The sequence below is a fragment of the Nothobranchius furzeri genome, chromosome 12 (assembly GCF_043380555.1).
Source record: "Nothobranchius furzeri strain GRZ-AD chromosome 12, NfurGRZ-RIMD1, whole genome shotgun sequence".
Lineage (NCBI taxonomy): Eukaryota > Metazoa > Chordata > Actinopteri > Cyprinodontiformes > Nothobranchiidae > Nothobranchius > Nothobranchius furzeri.
In genome coordinates this window covers 17,988,643-18,014,220 of record NC_091752.1, presented here as the reverse complement: position 1 = coordinate 18,014,220, position 25,578 = coordinate 17,988,643, and the positions used below count along the sequence as shown (strand labels likewise).

Below are 25,578 nucleotides of genomic sequence, written 5' to 3'. Positions count from 1 at the left end.
CAATAGGGCAGAGGAGCAGGACACCGCTCAGTGTCATTTTAAAGGTGCATTATGTAGAAAAGAAGTCAAAATAACATCCTGTGGTAAAATTTGGTTACTGCAACCACTTTAAACAACTCTGGAGCTTTTTGCCAGCCTTTGTCAAATTACCAATGTCGGAGCTGCAGTATTAGCTCACCGGAGACACGGCAACCCCACACTCACGGATGGTAAACAGGAGTTAGTCCCTCCTTCTTTTGTTTTGAAAGGAGAAAAACTGACAATCCCCGCAGTCAGCTGGATATGAATTATGTTTCAGTATAGCCTTCCTTCCAAAATGACTGAAACATTAGACTCTTTTGGGATTTTCTCACTGTAAACTTCTCACTACATTCTTACATACTGCACCTTTAAATGGTCTCTCAGTCTACGATGAATTACTGAAATAAATTGACTTTTGCACCATGTTGTCATTTTTCCAGTTTGACCTGTACTTGTGTGGCTGTACGTCTACAACTCTGAAGGGTTACTGAAAAACATTGTCTCAGTTGTTTGTGATCACATTTTCAAAAATTGTACATATTCTGAACTCCAGCTTGGATTAATCATTTCAAGTTTTTGAAGGTACCATTCGTTGCTTCTTTAATTAAAACAAGTCGTAAACTTTCCACATCATAAACAAAACAAAAAGACATTTTTACATTCAGTTTGTTAAAATACAGTAAAATCGTTGTCCTGATCTTTTCCCTTTAAAGACGGATTCATAAATACGCAAATAAAATGATCCAGTTTTCAAACCGCTTCTGTAAATACTGACCACGTCTCATGTGCAAATTCCACTGTACAGTAGAAACAGACCTGTCTCCCTTTTTCCATGGTCATTAAACTCTTCAGGCTAATCCATAGCTCTTCACACATGGACGAGACCGACACCACACTGCAACATGTTCAGGTCAGGAATGCATTATTTCTCCTAGTAATGAGACATACAGAACCTCTAGACAACCAAGGTAAGAATCAGCCAGAAAACGACTAAAATAAATGTCTCGGCTCTTTTTTTTTTTTTTTTCAGTTAGCAGCTTCCTTGATCTCACTTTAATCTGGTATTTTCTGATTGTTATTCAGTATTTAGTGAAAAAAATGTGGAACTAGTCCATCAAACGTTTTCTCCCTTTCCAAATTGGGTCACGTTAAATATTACCAAAAAAAACAAGCGAAATCAATGAATAAGTCAACACTGGGTGCAGTATGGCTGAAGAGAATGCACAGCTGCAACCTGTTTAACCCTCCCATTGTCTTCATGGGTGACCCCGAGAGGAAAGTTGACCATAGAGCAGGCTTGATGGTTTATCCCTTGAGGTCCATGTGGCAGGGGTGAGGTGGTGCTCACACCTCACCCCTGCCACATGGACCTCAAGGGATAAACCATCAACCCTGCTCAATGGTCAACTTTCCTCGCGGGGTCACACCCATTAGGACAGCGGGAGGATTAACTAAAAAAAAGACCCAATGAATACATATTTTAAATAAAATCTCATTGATTTCCTGTCTGAATGCAGCAGCCGTTGATAAATTAGATCAATGACACAGATAAGTAGGAGAAATGCCTCAAAAATATGAACACATGATAAAAAAAGACCTCATTTTTTTCTTTTTGTTTTCTTTATATTTTGACTTGATTTAAAACCACCTAATTACTAATGATCTATTCCAACTAATCACCAAGAAACTCTTATTTATAAGATACGCCACTTTTGAGATGGGAAATCGTCCCACATTTCAGCGGTATTCAAGAGCCGAATTCCTTCATCAAATATTCCTAACTGTGTTATAAATAATGCAGCTCTTAAAGGCGCTTGGCTTTTGTGAGTCCTAAAAACAGCAGAAGACTTTTATTTTTATATTCTAACTTAAAATATTCATTTCTGCCTTATTATGTAGATAAATACGGTCTCTGCTGCTGTCAGTATCGTGGTTCAGTAAAGAAGATCGTTAGCTTTGTCTGAGCAATTTGTCCGTTTCAGATTATAAAGTGTCGCAAATAAAGCTGCAATCTACTCACGACGAATTCAGCACGAGCGAATCGTCTTCATCTGTGACTCTGATGCTTGTTACTGGATCATAGGGTCGTCGATGGGAGAGGCCGGATTTGGGACGCTAACAAACATTTGGTTTTTATTCTCAGAGTTGGTGGCGTTGCTGTCGGACACTGTGGTGAAGGACAGGTGGTCGTGCTCCAAAATGGCGAGGTGGTCCTGTGGCTTGTCCTTCTTTAGGTAGAACATATTCCTGAGCTGCTTCAGCTGCTGCAGCTCGCAGAAGGTCTCCAGCACCACCAGCATGACAATCAGACCCAGGATCAGGTAGACTGAAAGGGCACAAATGCACAGGAAGTGGTTAAAATCATAAACTGATGTTAGACACAGCAAGACCTAAGAGAATAATCATTTATGATGTGTTTTTATTGTTTTATGGGGAGAAAAAAGTGAGCAAGCAATAAATAAATTAATCCTGTTGTTAATCTGCTGTTTTCTAAATGGACTCAGGGGGGCAGTAGAGAGCTGTTCATAGAACAGAACAAAGGGCGTTAATCCGTGGAGCAGGATTACAGAAAAAAGTCTGATGTCAGGTCTGAATTGACCAATTTCTTATTTTGAGTTTTTGCTGCAGGATTGTAAGGAAGCAGACGCGTATTTTTGATAAATTAAAGGTGTTGTGATGCAGATGCACACAACATAAACAAACTAAATAACTTCAGCATTTAGAACAAATGCAGTCATGTCCTATTTGTGCAGTAAAAGATGATGTCACTTCCCAAACAGGCATGTCATTCTGTGTAAAACGAAGTTGCAGAAGTATGTGTGGGGTTCTAACAGACACATTTTGTCATAGCCCCATTCTTATCCTCCACGTTGTTCCTCCTGGCTGACGTCAGCTCTCAGGCTGCTGCGCAGCCCTCGCCCACGTCTGGCATTCACGCTCGACGTTCATCCTCACTCACAGCTCGCTGAGATCCTGTGATTTCAAACTGCGTTTTACTGCCGACACCGTTAGACCCTACAGTGCTGCTAACAGCACGGCGAACAAGCCACTCAGAAAATGAAGTCATGATGCCTGGCTGCTTTTAGTGGACTGTGGCCCAATTTCAGCACAACAACACCCTCTTGGCCTCAAACACAGAAGGAAAATATCAAACGCTGCTGTCTCAGCGACACTTTTAATGAGCTTGATATGGTTTGGAAATGTGCCTTTTGTTGAATTTGCGGCACCACGTGTGAGCTGGGCTGCTGTTTGAGAATCACAGCAAGTTTTGTGTTTAGCTTGAGTTTGGCTTTCAATATTTTAAATAAATATGGAGACACAGAAGACATCCCTTTTGTTTACATTAGCAGTTAGCAGTGGGAAGTTCAAAGACCTGGAAAAGTGTTGGGATTTTTTGGTGCTAATTTGCAGTGGAGCATTCTTGGACTCAAGGACAATTTTAAATTATGTAGTTCACACATAGTCAAGTTTTTATTGAACCGATCATCCCCCGCTCGTCTAGGAAAAAAAACCTGGGTCCACACCTCCTGGTTTGTGAAGCACATTATCAGGCATGTCAAGCCTGTAGGGGGCAGTGGTTCACCAAATCACCTGCGTCTTTACTGTAAAACATTTCTTGTACGTGGAAAAGCTAGGTGGTGGGGGATGACCGTCCTTAACGTCGTCCTTCGCCTGTGGTCTTCTACATAGAGCAGTGGCTGAGCTTGAAAAAACAAGTCACTATAAACACAGGTCACATGTGTGATGTCAGAGTAGCTTTCCTCATGGGCAAGGATGTCGCGAAACCTAAGACGCCTCTGTTTCAGGAGGTAAAAGTCAGCTGGAGGACAAAGTAGCCTCACACGGCAGGATTTTGAGTCTTATTTCCTGAAATTTGAACATCTCGCCTCGAACTCGCTAACCCCCAAATTCCACTACCTCTGCTCCGCTCCAACACTAACGCCGGAGCAAAATCGGTCCCATTGTAGTCAATCAGAGCAATTCCACTACTGCGGCCGTGCTCCGGCAGTGCGGCACCGTGCGCCACCCTCTGTTCCGGCGTCCGGCAAAAATAGAATCGAGCCTATTTTCGCCGGACGCCGGAACACCTCCGCAGTCAATGGACAGAAATCACAACCGCCCAACAGGAAAAGGAGCAAGCACAACTTCCGTTTTTCACAATAAATCGATAAACAAAAGGCGTTTTTTGTTTCATATGCACAGGTTTAACAACTTTTAACAACTATCAATGGCGGCTGAAGTTTAAATGCACAAAAGTAAGCCATAAATACAGTTTCTACTATCAAAGCAGTCACACTTTGTTGATCCAAACACTGCTGATCTCTCAACACAAATGATGGGCAGATTAAACAGCTCACGCCGATGCTTCTCCCACACAACGGGTGTTTGGATCTAACTTCCGCGTTTATTGCTCGGACTGTATTGCAAGATCTTGAAAATCCCGCGCATGCTTGTTTTCCCCCCTCAGGTCTCCGCACCGGAGCGGAGCCGTTGTAGAGCGGGTACCAAGAAAAATTGAGTTCGGAAGCGAGCGGCTGCGGAAGGCGGGGCGGACCGGAGCGGAGGTAGTGGAATTTGGGGGTAACAGTAACACGGCTCTGCCACTGACTCACTTTGCTCTGCAACATTGATGTTTTATCTCCACAAATAACATAAGCCTGGAGGAGTTCTGCTGTGTTGTGGGGCTGCTAATGCTAACAATTAGCTTCTTCTAGCCAAGATGTTTTCTGCTGTTTCCTGGATGCTAAACCAAACAGCCTTCCCCGTTGTCAAGATGGGTGCGTCCATAAATGTTCAGTGACAGAGATCTGGCAGGCTTTTCAAATCCCAACGTTTCAGAAGCTAATGCAGGAGATAGATATAGAAGACTATTTCATGTTCAGACAGCACGGAAAGCACAGAGTGACCAATTATAATCAAAAGTATTCATTAAAAATGTGTTTTCAGTGTTCCACACCTTTAATTGGAGACACATCTGGACCAGAAGCAGTAGCCCATGTCCCTAAACCATGAATTTTGTGCAGGGTTTACTGTCACTGATTTTAAAGGGACTTGACGGAGTTTTGAATTTTTATGCTCGCGATTGCCCCCTCAGGCCAAAAGCGTAACGGCAGCTGCAATAGTAGGCTCGTGCGCGAGGCGCGCATGCTGTACGTGCACACTCCTTAACGAAAATAACAGCTGAGACAGTCCCCCGTGTGTGTGTGTGTGTGTGTGTGTGTGTGTGTGTGTGTGTGTGTGTGTGTGTGTGTGTGTGTGTGTGTGTGTGTGTGTGTGTGTGTGTGTGTGTGTGTGTGTGTGTGTGTGTGTGTGGCCCGGAGGACAGAGGACAGGAGAACGTACAACTAATTATTTAAATAATTTGGTTCTGTACCTTTCTCTTCAGCACAGCCGACAAAGGTTTATGATGGGTCAGTCCTCCTGCATGCTCAGATCATTCCCTTCCCTTGCTTGAGAAATTGTTCCAAAATGAAAGTTGAACCCACATGTTTTTTATCTGTGAATTCAATTCCGTTCGGCGAGTCTCAAATAAAAATTTGGGCATCTTACTGTAAAAGAATATACCATTAATGTAAAAAAGAAACTCTAAATGAACTATGTTCACATCAAGAATCGAACCCAGGTCTTCTGCATGGGAGTAAGACATCTTACAAGGTAAGCTACACACCATCAAAGTATCTTCAACTTTTATATCCTTGATGCCAGCTGAAACAACGTCAAACCAAAGAATGGTTCAGAGCGAAAATGGCTATTTTGTTGCTAATTTGCAGGAAATATCTAGAAGAAAGTTCTACAGAAAGTAGCTAAGGGTCCTCAGAAATGTAGCTAGGTTCATCACTAAGTGTTAGGAACAGCGACAAAGTCGCTGAGTTGGCACTACCTCACTCTCTGCTGCTAAAGCTACCGATAGCAAATGCTACGGGCGATGCCTGAGCGTGAACGCGCATGAAGCAGCCTGCTCGACCCGAGCAGCTCTCTTTTTCTGTGATTTTACAGAAAAACAGGCAATCACAGTAAAAATGTCAGGGCTCATTCTACAGGACCAGGGCATTGCAGGAGAATGTATGAAGAAGAAATTTATTATTTCTATACATGTTTTGGCTGTCAAACTTCCTTATAGTCCCTTTAATAGAGTATATATTTCTTTCATGTACAGAACCTACCACTCTGGTATAATGCAGGCTTTTGCAAAAAGGACTCAAGAAACAGATTCGGATGGTTGCGTCATACATGTTCAGGTCAAATCTCACACCATAAAATCTACCAGTGGTGATAAATTTTATAACTGTAACCTTTTACAACTCTGATTCTAAGAAATTAGGAGCTTGTCACTCAACAGAACCAGCTATACATTAATCACAGTGACAAACTCTACATGGGACATGTAGGGAGGTTTGGTGGAGGTTTCCTAGTTCAAGTTAGAAATTGTTTATTCGTGTCCCCTTACTGAACACAGCTTGACTCAGCCCAGAGTGGGTTGCTTTTTCCAAGTCAAACTGAGGCACGGCTCTAGTGGGTACACTTGTTACAGTGGGTGGCTTGAAGTTATCTGTACCTGACACAAAAGTCGTGCGAAGTGATCTGTAAGTCAAAAAGCACAAAAATGGCAGTGATGCTTTTTTTTCACACTCTAAATTAAGAAACGGCAACAAAACGGCAGGCCATTAACTCTGGAGCAACCAGTGACTCCACCCCCTAACCAATTACCAACCAAAAATCACTGACGTCACATTTTTGGCACTGGCTTGGTACGCATGGAACCATATCAAAGCAGGTACTGAAACGGATTTGTGTTGTTGGGAAAGATGGTCCAACCAGACCAAACCCATTTGAGTCATGCTGAGTGAGGCTGTTGGAAAAAGGGGCATTAGTGTGAACAACAGTTTCAAGCATGACTTTGGCCCTGAAAAACAGAAGTTGACAAAATATCGTGCCAATATCGATATCCAATATTTATATAGCTGTTTTGTACAATAACTGATATTTCCTGATGTTGTAATTTCATTATTTTAATGATAATACAAGAAGGGATGCACAATATCTCTGCAATAAGATCAATATCCGCTGATGTTATTCATTAAATTGGCCTAGTTCTAATTATCAAACCGAATGCTAAAAAATTACCAACATTGACCGATAACAATCTTAATGCCAATTTACCATGTAATGAAAAATAAAACAGTATTAGAACTAACGAGACCAACAAATAAACCAACCTAACCATTAAACCAATTTATTGTACCACTTGGTAAAAGCAATTCATTTAAGACGTTAACAGTTCAAATCCCTGGTCTAAAAGACTCAACAGTACTCACCAGTGATCCCCACTTTGTAAAGTTCCCTAAACTTCTGGTTAGCAGCCTCTCCAGGTACATAATCTCCAAGGCCGATGGTGCTAAGGCTAATAAAGCAGAAGTAGAAGGACTCCAAGAAGTTCCAGTTCTCCTCCAGGGCTGAGAAAATGGCAGCAGGGATGAGGAAAAAGCACGAGACTGCCAGCATGGCCAACACAGTGGCGTGGACGATGGCCACAAGTGGCTTTGACAGACCCCAGCGAGTGTGGATGTATCCAACTGGCCTACGCGTGCTGAAAACCATGATCCTTTGCACCACAGCGGTGAGGAAGAGGAGGGTGAAGGGGATACCAATTACAGAGTAAATGATGCAGAATGCCTTGCCGCCATCTGACAGTGGTGCCGTGTGACCGTACCCTGGTGGGGAATAAAAGAGTTTCAGTTACAAAAACTGAGGCTTAAAAAAAGTAGTCTTTGCCTGCAGTTAATTGCACATGAAATTATTTTCAACTAGCTTCCACATATCTCTCAGAAATATCCATAAGTGGGAAGTTAAGTTAGTTCATCGACGTTAATATTAGACACAAGAGCTGGAGGCTTTGACACAGTTTGAAAGCAACAGATTTTTCTGATAGTTTGGTTTTAACTCTGACCGATTCCTTCAGTTTTTTATGTATTTATTTATTTGTGTTGTAATTCGGATTCCTAATGGTATTTCTATGATTGTTCTTGATACTTGATAAATTGGATGAACATTTGTTTGTGCTGAAATCAACCCAATAGGGAAATAAACAAAAAAAATAGACAAAGATATATCCAACTGTTTTCATTCACAACCCACTTGAATGAGTTTGAAAATGACGAAAGTATTGTTTATTTGTTGGTCGAGTTGTCAAGAATATACCTTCAGCATTTGCTTGTTATTTATTTGTCTTTTTAGAAGCAATGTCCCCATGGTTTTAGTAAATATAATTTGTAATTTTGTAAAATATAACTGCATGATCTGTTGCAGCTATACAGCAATGGTAACAGGGGAATAACAGGTATGCATGTTGCAACCTTGGATAATTGCTACCATGTGGTCGGATTATTCTTCGTCTAACTATCAGACCTGAAGAACAGGTCAGGACTGAAGAAACCTGCAAGCCTAACTCCTTAGTGCAACAGTGGGATAGAATAGATAATTTATTTAACTGTCCACAGAAATACTTCAAAATTCGAAATACTCGAGATTCAAAATTCAAAATATTCAAGATAAAGAAAAAGTCTGTGCACCTTGTTGAAAAACCATCTAGATGTCATATGACCGAATAATTTTAGCATGTAACAGAGTCTATAAGTTGGAATATAAGATGCATGGAAGTAGATAATAAATATTTCATGTACAAAAGGCAAGGCAGCTTTACTTGTATAGCATATTTCAAACATAAAGGCAATTTAAAGTGCTTTACATAAGCAAGAACAGCAAACACAGAAAATCAAATAAAGAAATTTAGATATTAATTTCAGATTTAACAAACCGAAGAAAGGCATAGTCAAAAGGGTAGCAGTTACGGTGAAAGGGTGAAACGGATTACTCTTATATGACAAATCAAATATGTAGGACTAGTTTAGGTTAAGTGAAAAAGAGGTAAACAAACAAAAACGTGATTTTTGTTTTGTTTGTTTATTTGGATCTTAACAAGTCCCCCAAAAGGGGGGCCCCTGCAGACCCAATAATATGTAATATTTCGCTGCGCACCTGCTGGCCTGCAGCACCAGAGAGCATCCTGGAGTCTGATCGGTGACCTACCTGTGGTGGACAGCACCGTGCTGGCAAAGAAAAGCGCTGAGGTGAAATCCCAGTTCCAGTTGGCAGAGGCGTTATTCAAAATAGAAACCCCATAATTACTGGCCTCCAGGGCTTTCTTTAAAAAACGCTCCAGACGCTCCTCGGTGAGACAGTCGTTTTCTTGGAGGAACCGCTTTTTCACGGCCCTCAGCTCCTGACGCAGGAGGTCCTCGTACGGCAACTCGACCGAGGAGAAGACGACAGCCCCGAATATGAGATAAAGGAGATAACCTAAAACTAAAGATACAAAATACCACGTCGATTTGTGGTTCTGGATCAAACGCACACAAGAGTTGCTGGCTAGAGACTGTAGCATCTTGGAGAGAGAAAAGAAAAAGAAATCAAGACAGTATCAGTTGATGATAAACGAACACTATGTATTGACTGCGATGTTGTTACAAAGCTCGAATGAGTATCCTCTTCCCCCTCCGCGAAAACGGTCGTGGATGTTGATGCGTTTATGAAAATGTCGGAAATAGCACAATTTTACGCGAACACTGTCCTCATCGTAATTTTTAGAGGCGCAAATGTTGCTCAAATCAAGAATACATTTTAAATAAAATCTTACACAGGACACGTTTACTGAGTCTAAACGTTGATTTCTTTTAAAACTATCGAAAAATACTACACAGAAGGCGCTCGCATCGAGAGATTTTACTATTTCCGAGCTTTAGTGGTGCATTGAAGGCAGTACTCGATGTGGCAGAGTCAAAGCGCCTGTGACGTCAAAGCTTCCGTTCTCCGCCTGTAGTCTGACCTGTTTAGGTTCCTTTCAGTTTCTATCCACAGCAAACGGGAAACGTAACAACAGCGTCATTTACCACAAACTGGTTATTGGTGCGTTTTTAGAGGAAACGCCCCATCAGGCTTTACGGAATAGAAAACGCCCTGAGACCTGGGAAACGAGGCTTTAACGTGAAGTTTCAAAAAATAAATAAATAAACAATTTCATCCCGGTTTTTATTTAACGTACTTAGGCTAAATAATGCCTTAAAAGTCAGCAAAATTGTGATTGTCCTTCTTTATAATTAATTTCTTCATCAGAGTCAATATTGTGCTTCAGTGGCGGTTCTACATCGAATTACTCCCCGGGCGAGGCCCCCTTTGAGCGCCCCCCCCCAACCGCCCCCCCCACCACCACCACCACCACCACACCACCCCACCTGCATGAACACACGCATGTTTTCTACAAACAGGCATGTTTTATTAGAACGACTATTGAACATTCATTTTTCTAAGTTGCACATATTTACATTAATTACTATGAAGTTGTCAGAATATAAAGCAATATACATTATTTACAGTATCAAAATATATAGAATCAAATATACAAAAACAAACAATAACTAAATATTAAGAATATATGAACATAATAGATAATAAATATTGTAAATAGCAAAAATATTTCACACATAACAAACTAAAGATAATCACTACAGCATTGCACTTAGAAAACACAAACTAAAATTAAAACCTAACCTTGATGCAATGTCATCAATAATGTCATCACATGAAATCTGCTCCCCTACTGAGTGATTGATACTAATCAGAGCCAGGTTAGTGAGCCGCCCCTGAAACATAGGTGACCTCAGTTATGACTTGATCAAGTTTTGAAAAGCTCCTCTCAGCTTGAGCCACAGTGACTGGCAGAGCAGTCCAAAAGTTGGGGTAGATCTCCAATAGATCTTTATCATGATCCATAATATTTTAGAATTGCCTCTGAAATTGTAATTTAAACTGACATAAAAAATTGTAGACTACCAAAAATGCCAAACTTTTACAGAACAAATCATGTAAAAATAATCAGTGCAGCCATCTGCAATAAATAAACAGTTAGTGGTGACTAGGGAGTTTCCTTCTGCTTGTAGAGTTGTTTTATTTATTATTATGTGAACATGATCAACATGTGTTTGTTGTTGTTCAGGCAGGCCACAGGCTGCAGTGAGCATTTAACAAATCCTAGTTTGAATCAGTAAAAAACGATTCAAGGACTTTTTTCGAACCATTTGAATATTCGTTTCAATATTTCAGCCCTATTAGCTCTGTTAGCAATTAGTTGACCGCATTTAACCGTTAAAATCCCAGTTAACTGGTTCAAAAAATTGAAAACATGCATCATGAGAGCTACATACCTTTATCTTTTTTTCCCCCTGAATCGAACACCTGGTGGTTTTAGCCTTTTTATGTTCATCTCTTCTGTTTGGCTCTTAACTCAGTAAGTTTCCTTTAGTCAGGACTAAACAATTTGACCTTGATGGGGGGGTGACCACAAAATCGTTTTGTTTTTCCTTTTTTTATTCGACCATTTCACACAATTCAGAGAAACCTGAAAGAATGATAGGCCTGTGTTTATGATATTATGAATGAAATATGGAAGAAAGTTAAGATGTGATTGACTTTAGCCATGTTAATACAGTTGATTCAGCCCCTGCACGCTCATTTCATTTGGGAAAGACGCAGAGGTGAATTCCCCCGCCGCACCCCTCCCCTTCCTGTTCTTCATAGACACACGGTGCACGTGAACGTTCTCAGTCAGCATGAGCGCCTGCAGCTGCAGGGGGCGCCAACTTGCTGTTTCCAATCCAGACACTGTCATATGACAGATAATAGAAAACCTCGGTGCGGCGCAGATTTCCTTTTTTTTTTTTTTTTACTCAGCGCTTGTGCGCCCCTTTTGTGTCATGAAAAAATGCCGCCCCGGGCAACTGCCCTGTCTGCCCGTGCCTAAAACCGCTACTGTTGTGCTTCATAATCAGAGTCAGTCATTACCAAAGTGATCAGTCAACAAAGACCAGACCTGCCGGCAATTATACGTTTTATCTAAAACTTGCGTTCTTCATGTAGCGCGCATCTCCTCCTCTTTCCGACTGGGACAGGGCTGGATTTAGCCAGCCCTACAAAGGGGGGCAGGTAGATTATCAGGGGGTGTGTCAGAGTCCAAGCCCCCAGGCCGGGCTCTCCCAGCTGACCGGCTTCTGTCTCAGACCATTACCCAGCATGCCCCTCGCGGGGATTCCCTCCACGTTGCACCTGCGTCATCCATGTCTATATATGGAAGACGCCACACCGGCTCTTCACTCAGTCATCGTTCCACCGTGTTCCATGATCAGAGTATTCAGAAGCTAAGACAGTTAAACCTCCATCTTTCTAACTCAGACCTCATCCTTCCGTCAGCCTTTTCAGCACCGCTTGCAGCCAGCAGTCTCTAATAAAAGCTCTTACTCCCGAACCCAGTCTTCGAGTCTGACAGGATGACTGAGTCCATTAATCCAGCGGAGTTCCAGCAGATGAAGAGGAAGTTGGAGCAGGTTGTTAGCGAGAACGTTCAGCTCCACGCCCTGGTCGACCAGCTTAACACCAGGCTGAACTCCCAGACCGATCTCTCCCTGCAGATGTCTACTGCCGTCACGGCTCTCCAGCAGCAGGTTCATGCGCTCCAGTTGCAAGCCCTCACTCCACCAACGGGAGAGCCACACTTCAGTCTCCCGGAGAAGTGGAACGGAGAGACGGGGAGTCCAGACGGTCTGCTTGCTACCCTCGACATGCAGTTCGAGTGCCACCCAGGACGCTTCCCCACTGCGCGCTCTCGGGTGGCACAGCTCACCTCCCTACTCTCCGGACGCGCGGCAGAGTGGGCTGCTGCGCTCTACAACTCCAAATCACCGGAGTGCAGCGACTACGCTGCATTCGTGGCCGCTCTCAGAAAGACTTTTGTTCCACCCAGCAGCGAAATGGGGGCAGAGACACGACTCCTAAAACTCCGCCAGAAGGAGCGCTCTGTGTGCGCATATGCGTCGGAGTTCCGCACCATCTCCGCCAAGCTGCAGTGGGATGACTCTGCCCTCCGAGCCGTCTTCTTGGAGGGACTGGCAACCTACATCCGGGATGAGATGGCGGGAAAGGAGCTACCCCAGACCCTGGATGAAGTTGTGGATCTGGCGTTGCGCATGGATCAGCGGGTTTTGGTTCGGCCCAAGCCTCTCATTCGCCCATCCAGGGCGCCTGGACTTTTTCCTCGTCCCCCCACGCCTACTCCCGGACCCGTTGCCACTGAGGAGCCCATGCAACTGGGCCACCTTCCTCCGGAGGAGAGACAGCGAAGGTGGCGCGAGGGCCTCTGCGCCTATTGTGGTTCCCCCGACCACAGACGCATGAACTGCCCCCTCCGTTCGGGAAACGAAGGAACCCACTGAGTCTCGGGGTCGCTCAGCCTGGGTCACCTCCAACCCCTGCCCTTTCCAGTCGGCTCCTTCTGCACGTCACCCTCCAATATGGCGAGACCTCGCTCCAGATGCACGCGCTGGTGGACTCGGGGGCCGCTGACAATTTTATGGATGTGGATCTGGCTGAACGCCTACGGATCCCCACTACCCCCTTGGAGAGGGTTGTACCAGTGACCACGGTGGACGGCAGGCCCCTCCAGCCTTACCCTGTCAAAAACCGAACGCAGTCTCTCCAGATGACAGTCCAGGGCCACCGGGAGACCCTCCATTTCCTGATTATCCGTGCTCCCTCCTCTCCTCTAATCCTAGGGTTTCCCTGGCTCCGCCTCCACGACCCACGTATCTCCTGGTCCCAAGCTCGCCTTCTGGAATGGGGGGCCCAGTGCCGGACCCACCTCTCTCCTCCTCCACCTCGACCTGACTGCCCGGAAGGTGGCTCCGGTTCAGCGCCACCCAATCTGCCACCGCCCTATCGGGATCTGGCCGCAGTGTTCGATAAGCAGCGAGCCACCGCACTGCCGCCTCACCGTCCATACGACATGGAGATCAAGCTCCAGCCAGGAACCATTCCACCCCGGGGGCGCCTTTTTTCTCTCTCCCCCGCCGAGTCCAGAGCTATGGAGGACTATATCGACCAGGCCCTCCAGCAGGGTTTCATCCGACCCTCGTCATCCCCAGGTGCTGCAGGCTTCTTCTTTGTGAGGAAAAAGGAGGGTGATCTCCGCCCCTGTATTGACTACAGAGGACTGAACAAGATCACAGTCAGAGATCGCCATCCTCTGCCGCTCCTCACGTCCGCCCTGGATGCCATCTCCCAGGCGCGGATTTTCACCAAGCTGGACCTCCGGAGCGCCTACAACCTGGTCCGTATCAAAGCTGGAGATGAGTGGAAGACGGCGTTCATCACCCCCACCGGTCACTGGGAGTACCAGGTCATGCCCTTCGGACTGTGCAATAGCCCCGCCGTTTTCCAACGCTTCATCAATGATGTCCTCCGTGACATGTTGGGACGGTGGGTGTTTGCCTACCTGGACGACATCCTGATATACTCCAAGTCAGAGGCTGAACACCACCACCATGTTCGCGCGGTCCTGACCCGGCTCCTGGACAACAACCTGTTCTGCAAGCCCGAGAAGTGCTCCTTCCACCAGAGGTCAGTTTCATTCCTGGGCTACCTGATCTCAGATCAGGGTCTAACCATGGACCCTCAGAAAGTCCAGGCGGTTAAGGACTGGCCCCTACCTACCAGCCTAAAGCAACTGCAGAGTTTTCTGGGTTTCTGCAACTTCTACCGTCGATTTATCAAAGACTTTAGCACCATTGTAGCACCTCTCACTTCTCTCACCCGACCGAGCCCTCCTGGTCAACCGTTCCGGCTCACCCCAGACGCCGTTCGGGCCTTCCACTACCTAGTCGCTCGTTTCACATCGGCTCCTATCCTGCGCCACCCGGACCAGGCAGTCCCTTTTGTGGTCGAGGTCGACGCCTCGGATGTCGGCGCCGGTGCCATCCTGTCCCAAGGCGGCCCCGACGACAGGCTACATCCCTGCGCCTACTTCTCCAGGAAGTTTTCCACCACCCAGCAGAAGTACGGCGTGGGGGATCGTGAACTGCTAGCCATAAAATGGGCGTTGGAGGAATGGAGGCAGTGGCTTCTGGGCACCACTCAGCCGTTCACCATCTGGACTGACCACCAGAACCTAACCCACATACGGTCCGCCAAGCAGTTAAATCCTCGCCAGGCACGCTGGGCCCTCTTCTTCGAACCCTACGAGTTCCATCTCGCTTATCGCCCCGGGACAAAGAACCAGAAGGCGGACGCCCTCTCCCGCCAGTTCACCCATTCAGCGCCCACGTCCGAGCCGGCGCCCATCCTCCCGGAGCACCGTTTTGTGGCCCACCTTGGGTGGCCGTTGGAGGAGGCCATCCAAAACGCCCTCCAGGGTGACCCAGCGCCACCAGAGACCCCCGCCGGTCGGCTCTACGTCCCCTCGGCCTGTCGCAGTGAAGCGTTGTCCTGGGCCCACTCATCACGCCTGTCTGGTCACGCAGGCTTCTCTCGGACTCTCAGGTTCCTTAAACGGGCTCTCTGGTGGCCACGTATGGAGAGGGATGTTAAGGAATACACGAGCGCTTGTGACGTCTGCGCCCGCTCTAAGGCATCCACCCAGGCTCCGGTTGGCACCCTCAGACCTCTTCCGGTGCCCAGCCGCCCCTGGTCCCATGTGGGGCTGGACTTTGTCACGGGACTCCCGCCGGTCAACGACCTCGACACCATCCTGACGGTCACTGACCGGTTTTCCAAGGCTGTTCACTTCATCGCCCTCCCAGGCCTCTCCTCGGCCCGACGCACTGCAGAACTGTTTCTGGAGAACGTGGTGCGCCTCCACGGGTTCCCGGTAGACGTGGTCTTGGATCGTGGTCCCCAGTTCACGGCCCATTTCTGGAAAGCCTTCTGCCATCTAGTGGGAGCCTCTGTCAGTCTGTCTTCGGGCTACCACCCACAGACCAATGGTCAAACGGAGCGGGCAAACCAACAGTTGGGCCGGTACCTCCGCTGCTTTGTTTCGGCGCAGCCCTCGCAGTGGCCTAAGTACCTCCTCTGGGCGGAGCTGTCTCATAATCTCCACACCTCCTCGGCCACTAAGATGTCCCCTTTCGAGGTCTGCTATGGCTATCAGCCCCCGGTCTTTGCCCACCAGGAACCTGAAGTCGCGGTGCCGGCCGCTCAATCCCTGGTGAGGCGCTGCAAAAATGCATGGATCAAGGCGCGGGCCTCCATCACCCGGGCCAACGCCCGTTACTCCCACCAACACCTCCGCAGGCACCGCCCGGGCCCCTCCTATGCTCCAGGGGACAGGGTCTGGGTGTCCACGGCAGGCCTCCGGGTCCGCGCCGGTTCCAGGAAGCTCGCTCCCCGGTTCCTCGGACCCTACCCCGTGCAGAAGGTAATCAACCCAGACACGTACCGGCTGCGGCTGCCTACAAGCCTTCGCATACATCCCACCTTCCACACCTCCCGGCTCAAACCTTATGTGGAATCCTCACTCCTGCCGCCTCGGGCTCCGGCGCCTCCGCCGGCCCGCTTCCTTGACGGTGAGCCCATCTACACCGTCCGGCGCATTCTGGATGCTCGCCGCCGGGGTCGGGTTGGCAGTACCTTGTGGATTGGGCGGACTACGGCCCAGAGGAACGCTCCTGGGAGCCGGCCCGCTCCATCTTGGACCCTGGCCTCATCTCGGACTTCTGGGCTCACCGAGGTGGCCCGGGGACTTCTGGAGCCGTCCCTCGACCGGGGGGTCCTGTCAGAGTCCAAGCCCCCAGGCCGGGCTCTGACAGCTGACCGGCTTCTGTCTCGGACCATTACCCAGCATGCCCCTCGCGGGGATTCCCTCCACGTTGCACCTGCGTCATCCATGTCTATAATGGAAGACGCCACACCGGCTCTTCACTCAGTCATCGTTCCACCGTGTTCCATGATCAGAGTATTCAGAAGCTAAGACAGTTAAACCTCCATCTTTCTAACTCAGACCTCATCCTTCCGTCAGCCTTTTCAGCACCGCTTGCAGCCAGCAGTCTCTAATAAAAGCTCTTACTCCCGAACCCAGTCTTCGAGTCTGACAGGGTGCAGGTCTGGGAAATAATTTTTCAGAGTGTTACATACCCCCAAATCCCTAAAATGCACAGAAAACTATGCTATCATAATTGCAGTCCTTCTATCCATATATCTATCTTTTCCTTTGACCCATTCCTTACACTACCCTTTACATTTACCCAGGCTTGTTCCCTATTGGGGCTGCATTAATCTTTTTCTATCTATCTATCTATCTATCTATCTATCTATCTATCTATCTATCTATCTATCTATCTATCTATCTATCTATCTATCTATCTATCTATCTATCTATCTATCTATCTATCTATCTATCTATCTATCTATCTATCTATCTATCTATCTATCTATCTCTATCTATCTATCTATCTATCTCTATCTATCTATCTATCTATCTCTATCTATCTATCTATCTCTATCTATCTATCTCTATCTATCTATCTATCTATCTATCTATCGTCTGTCCGTCCGTCCATCTACCTTTTAATTTTTTTATGTTTTTTTTATCTTTTTTATGTCTTTAATCTATTTTATCTATCTTATCTGTCTATCTTTCCATTTTTGTTATTTTACTTATATATATATATATATATATATATATATATATATATATATATATATATATATATATATAATCTTATTTTTTATTTCTTTTTCAGAATTGTTGCTGTTTTGATTTCTTCATGGCTTTTACAGTTTTTCTCAGTTGCTTTGGTACATTTCTCACAACAGAATAGATCTCTGCACCACTACTAAGGCTATTCTCAAAACAGTTAGTGCAAACTGCAAAACATGGTGGATAACTTGCAAACGTGAGTCACTTCATCAAAAAAAAAAAGTCAGTTGTTCAAAATAAGTAGTCAATGCTTCAAAGGCAAGTCCCTTAATCAAAACAGATAATAAATTCATCAAAAGCAAGAACTTATATCAAAGTGTCAGGGCTGTCACAATTACAAGCCATTACACCGGCACCTTTGGTCACAAAATCAAATGGTTTGAACATATTCTCATTGTGACAGATTTCTTTGTCGCTGCTTCCCAATAACATGTCATGTCTGGACAGCATGCATGGCATGTTGAAAACCATAAATTGTAAAGGGAAATCAAGACACTTTGTCACGTTTTGCGGGTGGAGATGGTGGACCATGTGTGGTGGTGGGTTCCGGAGGCAGAAGAGCAGGCACGGATAACGTAAAAACGAATTTAATTACTGAATGGGAACGGCAGGAACAAACACAAAGGTGACAACAAACAACAATGATCTGACAAAGGACAGGGGCAAAACAGGTGGTATAAATACACAGGGGTAATTAGGAAAACATGGGCAGGTTAACGAGGGACAGGTGAGAACAATATGGACTAATCAGGGCAGGACAGAGACACAGTCAGGAGGGCAGGGGCAGATCGTGACAGTACCCCCCCCCCCCCCCCCCCTAAGGGGCGGATACCAGACGCCCACAAGGCCACACAACACTGGGGACAGGAAGACTTGACTGGGGACTCGAAGACTTGACTGGGGACACTTGACTTGACTCGGGACAGGGACTCGAAGACTTGACTGGAAAACTTGAGACTGGAACACTTGACTCTGGGACACACTCGAACACTTGACTCGGGACACACTCGACGCAGGAACACTTGAAGACTTGGGACAGGAACATGAAGACTTGGGACAGGAACATGAAGACTTGACTCGGGGACACACTCGAACTCGGGACACACTCGAACTCTTGACTCGGGACACACTCGAACTCTTGACTCGGGACACACTCAAACTCTTGACTCGGGACACACTCGAACTCTTGACACACTCAAACTCTTGACTCAGGACACACTCGAACTCTTGACTTGGGACACACTCGAACTCTTGACTCGGGACACACTCGAACTCTTGACACACTCGAACTCTTGACTCGGGACACATGAACTCTTGACTCTGGACACACTCAAACTCTTGACACACTCAAACTCTTGACTCGGGACACACTCGAACTCTTGACTTGGGACACACTCGAACTCTTGACTCGGGACACACTCGAACTCTTGACTCGGGACACACTCGAACTCTTGACACACTCGAACACCTGTCTCGGGACACACAGGAACTCTTGACTCGGGACACACTCGAACTCTTGACTCGGGACACACAGGTCCAGGTGTGGTCAGATCATTCTGTCACGTTTTGCGGGTGGAGATGGTGGACCATGTGTGGGTTCCGGAGGCAGAAGAGCAGGCACGGATAACGTAAAAACGAATTTAATTACTGAACGAGAACGGCAGGAACAAACACAAAGGTGACAACAAACAACAATGATCTGACAAAGGACAGGAGCAAGACAGGTGGTATAAATACACAAGGCTAATTAGGAAAACATGGGCAGGTTAACGAGGGACAGGTGAGAACAATAAGGACTAATCAGGGCAGGAGAGAGACACATTCAGGAGGGCAGGGGCAGACCGTGACACACTTCATATGCACTCTTGAAAATATTTAATTTAAACTGTTCACAGCATTGTGCAACTGGAGAAATACAGTAAAACAAACATTTGACAGCAAACATAAACTCACTTAGACAGTAAACCTTACTGCAGTAGTTATGAAACAAACAAAAAAAAACCTGAAAAGACACTGCTGCATATCAGTCATTGATATCTACACGCTCCCGTCTGTCTGCCCACATATTTTCATCAACATCACAGGGAACGTCATCTCTATCGATGCATCGGGGAAAGTATCTTCCGGAGTGGCGAATCCACCCTCTGCAGGACTCTGCTGTGATGTCATCACAAGCTGCATCCATAGCTGCTAGCAGGGCCATTTGGGTATGTGGATGACTGTCATATACCTTCCAACTCCAGGAAGAGAAAAACCCCTCAATTGGATTTAGGAATGGAGTCTAAGGAGGAAGAAACTCCATTAGCATCCTGTCGTGTGCTGCAAACCACTGCCTGACTACAGCAGAGTGATGGAAGCTAACATTATCCCAAACCACTACATGCACTGTCTGATTGTCACCAGGACACACGCCAATTTTCATTAGTGTGAGATAAGGTTCATCTGAGAACAGTAATTTATGGAGATTTCCTTGGAAACTCCTTAAAAATAGGGTTTTCAAAATGGGTGTACACATTATTTGACAAGATGTTCAACAATTTTGAGTACAATGACACAAGCAATGAAATGAAGACTATTAGTTGTAAGGACCATGACTATTCAGCCGGTACAAGTATAAAGAATTGTGACATTCATGATAAAAGCAAGGAGATAGTGATGAATAGCAAGTCAAAAGTGACCATTCTTTAGACATTTGTACTTACTCAACTGCTTCATGTCCAAAGGCATTTGCCTTTAGATAAAATGAACATGAAACCGCCACTAGGTTGAGCCAAAATGACTACATGTTGTGGAGGTTGAACTAACTGTTGTGCAAAGTTTAATTCTGTTGTGAGAAATGCACCAAAGCAACTGAGAAAAATTGTATCAGTCATTACAGCATCAGCCGTCTGCTTTTCTGTGCAAAAGTCCTAACAAATCCATCCATGTCTAGGCCTGTTATGGCCTTCTCGTGAGCCAGAATGACTACATTTCTTTTCTCTCATGTAGCGTAGTTCAGCAGAACGGGGTAAGAACACGAGACAAAGTGGAGAAAGAGCTCTCGCATGATGCTGCTGATATTCCAATCACAAGGGAGGTCACATACATGCGATGGAGCTGAGGAAAGGCATTCTTATACCCATGGAGATATTTGCAAACGGTGAAGTCTACAAACTCTTCACTGTTATCATCATCAGTCTTTTTGAATTCTTTCTCCAACATTATTTTTGCAACAAGAATCTCATTGGAAAGTTTGTCACTGTCACTTCCTGTCATTTTCTGCAGAGGACTAAACATGTCAGGATCCAGAAGAGAGGGAGACTGAGGTTGAAGGCAGTTAACTGCTTTTGTGAGGTCAAGATTGCTTTTGGAGATTCTTGTCTCCATCTCTACAATGACTTTGTCCAAAATGTTGAGAAGAGCTCTCTTCAGAGCCTGGCTAGGAGTTGTGGAGTCTTCTGCGTGGCCCACAGTGGACATTACAACACTACCTGTTAGCAGTGAGCTTGTTTTGTTTTTCTGTCTTTTAGCAGCTGGTGCAGGTGTGCTGGTTAATGTCTCACTTTCCTCCTCTCTCATCTGCTTCAAAGCCTGCAGAGATGCACTGACTACTTCTGAAGCACAGCACAGGTCAACAGAGTGAGCCTGCAGCATAGAATTTGCAGACTTCAAGGAACCCAGAACTTTTAGGAGGAAATTTCCTATTTCAAAGAAATTGTGCCTCCTTAACATCATCAACAGCCCTGATGCCTCTGTACAGATATCAACAGCAGCAGCTCTGTCCTCTGTAACCTCTGACAGGATACTCATAATAGCATCCTGATTCTCCACAAGGCACTTGGTCACTTCATGGTGGCTTGTCCACCTGATCTCCAACATTCGTTTCAGGGAGGGAACGTCATAGTTCTGTGAAACATAATGACGGTGGAAAAATGAGTGTAGAGATCCTGATAGATCAAAAAAGGTTTTTGCACATGGCTCTGCCTGCATTGCATGGACCACTGCCAAGTGCAGCTGGTGGTTGTAGCAGTGGATGTGGGGAATATCCTTCCCTACCATCTTCTGCAGTAAGGCCTGAACCCCACCCCTGACCCCACTCATGACAGAAGCTCCATCATATCACTGACTGATCATTTCAGCTGCAAGCCTGAGTCAGAGATGCTCAAGAATTTGGGTGGTAATAAAATCAGCATCTAACTGACTGAGGTCAAGCAGACCGATCAGGTGTTCTTCTGGAATGCCATCACAGACAAATCTAACCATGACTGACTGATTCTCCACATCTGTCCCTAGTTCCATCAATTTTAATGCAAAACCCAGCAAAAGCTGCTTTGTCAAGATTATCTTTGATCTTTTTTAACACCATTTTGCCAGTTTTGCAATAATTTGTTTTGTATGTTGTGAGATGTGTATTTTGCATTTTCTGGGATGTGTTTGTTTATTTCATTAAATTTGGAGTCTTTGGACCAACAGACCCACTCTTTTATGGCCCCCAGCTCGCCTAGGAGATAATGTTATGAGAGGGCATAAAGAAAGATGTGTGAATGACCGGACAAACCAAGAATTACTCTCTTAAAGGAGTTTATTAACCAAAAATCACTGCTTTATGCAGGTAAAGACTAAAATGATACAAAACCAAAAGGATGTCCAACAGTGGGGAATTGACAATAATAATACTAAACACAAGGATCATCCAATACTGGGTAAACAACACTAAGTTCAATAAACACAAAACGCCGAGACTAAACCGGGAAAAAGGAAGGAATTGAATGAACACAAAAAGCTCCACCAAAAGGGTGAGCTGAACTCTTTAACAAGTATTTTAATCAAAACACAAAACGAGCTCTGGAAACTAGGAAGTGTTTTACAATACCACACAGGAAATCAAAACGAAGACTTTAACACCTGGGTCTCTAGGAGGGAAAAAGAGGAACACTCGCTCTAACACCAGGCCTCTTCTAAGTGTGGTCAACCATTTGTAAGAACTGAGCACATGTTCTTCCCAAAATGGTGCTTGGGGAAAACAAGAGCGGTGGGTTGGGACGGTGCCCTACTGTTCAGGCCTGTGTCACCCACAGCAACAGCTGGGTTGGTAGCGATGTGGGACAGCAGGAGGGACTGCGGTGCTTGTGCAACTGGTTGTTCCAATACTGCCCTGAACACGGGGGGTTGTGGCGAGTTGAGAAGCACCGGCCAGCTGGCTTCTGCCGCTAGTGCCCTAGCACTGTTGCAAGGTTTAGAAACCAGAAACCTACGCATGTCGACTCAGTTCTCTTCAAAAACCAATGAAAGAAGAGAACGAGGCAATCTAAAACCATGAGAAAGAGTAACCAAATTATTCCAGTGACCAACAGCAGAAGAAAACCAACCAGTGGCTGCTGAGCTCAGATAACAATGGTGCGCCTCTGTGTTCTGCTGCTGACTGTCTGGAAGCGTGTGAACTGTGAAGCAAGTGACACAACAGAGAACGAAGTGCAGTGGCTGGCCACACCCTCCCTTTGCATCTACCAATCAGATGCTACTTTGAATGAGAGAGATAGAGAGAGAGAGAGAGAGAGAGAGAGAGAGAGAGAGAGAGAGAGAGAGAGAGAGAGAGAGAGAGAGAGAGAGAGAGAGAGAGAGAGAGAGAGAAGAGAGAGAGATCTGACCCTTTCTCATCAAATCTTTTCAAATTTGGGATTTCTACATGTCATCGCATTTGGAGGGGCAGTCAGTAGTTTTAGGGGGGCATTGCCCCTCCTTGCCCATGCCTACATCCGGGCCGGTCTGGGAGAATCTCGGCGGGAGGCGTTTTTCAAGCGCGAAAAACTCCAAAACTTTGCTGAGCCTGAAGATTCCACATCTCCACTATCTTCTGATGTAAAGTAGTAACTTCATGAGGGATCATATTTGTAGATGAGACTTGTTAAAGTCAGCAATGAGGCTTTGGCGCTTTTAACGAGTAAGTCCCAACACTGACAATGATGTACAGAAACTGGAACCAACATGCATAAACAAACAGATCGGTCCCGCCTACTTACACTGTTGGTCTTTTTTAAATTCGCAGTAATTGTTGCTTGCTTTTTTCGCTTCATCCTGCATCCTAGCAGCAACCACTTTTGTGCCTCTGGAGTCGGTATTTGTTTACGCCATGCTGCATTCAATGTAAGTGGAAAAAGGAGCTTCAAGTGTTTATAACCTCCGATTTTGTTTTCTTTCTGGCCTTAGTGCGGGGGACGGATCGGGGTCGATCTGAATCTGGGGGGGACAAATTCCCACCGCCCCCCACCCTATCTGCGCGCCTGGGGTCAAGGCAACCTGCAGCCAGCAGGCGGTGCTGTTGGTAGAGAAGTTATGAACAAACAAAGATTATTTTCTTTTTTATACATTGTTTGTACATCTTTGAACCTTCATACATCTGTGGCGGCCTGGGTGCTTTCCATGTGTGCCTGGGTGGTGGTGGGGGTCTTTGCCCTCCCTGCCCTGGGCGCCCGGTGTCAGTGCCTCGGCTGCTGCTGTGGATCTGCTGCTGTCAGGGTGGATGGCTCTCCTGATGGTGTTTCCTTATCCTTATCTTAGCTGGTCTGGCTCATCTGATCTCAGCCAATCGTGTTTTTTTTTACCATGGGGAAGGGGGCGTGTGTGTGTGTGTGTGTGTGTGTGTGTGTGTGTGTGTGTGTGTGTGTGTGTGTGTGTGTGTGTGTGTGTGTGTGTGTGTGTGTGTGTCGGTGGAGGAGTGTTGTGAAGGGTTTTTTATTTTCAGACTGTTTTTAAAATTCTGGGGATGGGAGGGTATGTGGGGCCTTTTTAATTTGTTAAGCACTTTGAGTTGCATGTATTGTAGGATTAAGTGCTATATAAATAAAGTTGATTGATTGATTGATTGATTGATTGATTGATTGATTGATTGGTTGATTGATTGATTGATTGATGGGATAGATCCTGATTGGAGGTTAAAAAGGTTAGAGCAACGAAGACGGTTGATTCTCCAGGCAACTTCGATGGAACAAAACACGTTGGCTCAGATGGAAAAATATAACCAGTCAATTTATGAAAAATTGGCACAAAGTGAAGCTTTCTGTGAACGATTAACAGATAAGCTAGAACAGCTCAATACAGCTTTAGCAGATACAAAACAATTGTTATCTTATTATAAGCAGGAAGCTCCAAATCAGGACAAGGATGAGAGAATGGCAACCTTAGTGGAGGGGCTAAGTATAAAACGTTCTCAGCATCCATTTCCCTGGGGTCAAAATTCTGAAGTAAGTTATAATGAGCCAGAAATTAGTCAAGACTTACAAACAGCAGGGGAAACCTAACTCTGCTCTGCCAGTGAGGCCCTTATTGTTCTCCACTGGAGGATTTGTTCTCTTTATTCTTATTTTTCAAAGGAATATGGCAGCACTAAGGGATGGCAACATCAGGAATAAGGAACACGAGAAACTAGATAAGTACCTGGGCCTCAAAGAACTTGAGAAACCTAGAGAGTGAAGACATCGGTGGTGCCTGTGGTCATCGGGGCACTCAGAGCAGTAACCCCCAAACTGGAGGAGTGGCTAACGCAGATCAGTGAACACATCAGACATCTCAAACAAGAAAAGTGAAGTTCTAGGGACAGCTAAGATACTGTGCAGAATGTTCAAGCTCCCAGGACTCTGGTAGAGGACCCAAGCTTGTAAAGGATAAGATCACCCATGGAGGGCGAGGTGGGAATCTTTTAGGTATGTATTTATTATTAAGAAAAAAATATATAAATAAATTATATATATATGTTTTTTTAAATAATATATATCTAAATGTCAAAAATGCTTTTATTTTAAAAATTATACATATAATATGTCGCCGTCGTCTTCCTCCGCTTATCCGGGTCCGGGTCGCGGGGGCAGCATCCCAACTAGGGAGCTCCAGACCGTCCTCTCCCCAGCCTTCTCCACCAGCTCCTACGGCAGGACCCCAAGACGTTCCCGGACCAGATTGGAGATGTAACCTCTCCAACGTGTCCTGGGTCGACCCGGGGGCCT

General features: G+C 45.6%; 1 protein-coding gene across 1 annotated transcript; it reads right to left on the bottom strand.

Moving 5' to 3' along the window:
• Positions 1 to 1,630: 1,630 nt before the first annotated feature.
• kcnk1b (potassium channel, subfamily K, member 1b) lies at positions 1,631 to 9,590 on the bottom strand. Its single transcript, XM_015977108.3, has 3 exons — positions 9,109 to 9,590; positions 7,338 to 7,733; positions 1,631 to 2,347 (listed from the first exon to the last, which is right to left on the bottom strand). The coding sequence occupies exons 1-3, from the start codon at positions 9,461 to 9,463 to the stop codon at positions 2,091 to 2,093; spliced, it is 1,008 nt and encodes a 335-aa protein (XP_015832594.1). The 5' UTR covers positions 9,464 to 9,590; the 3' UTR covers positions 1,631 to 2,090.
• Positions 9,591 to 25,578: the final 15,988 nt, after the last annotated feature.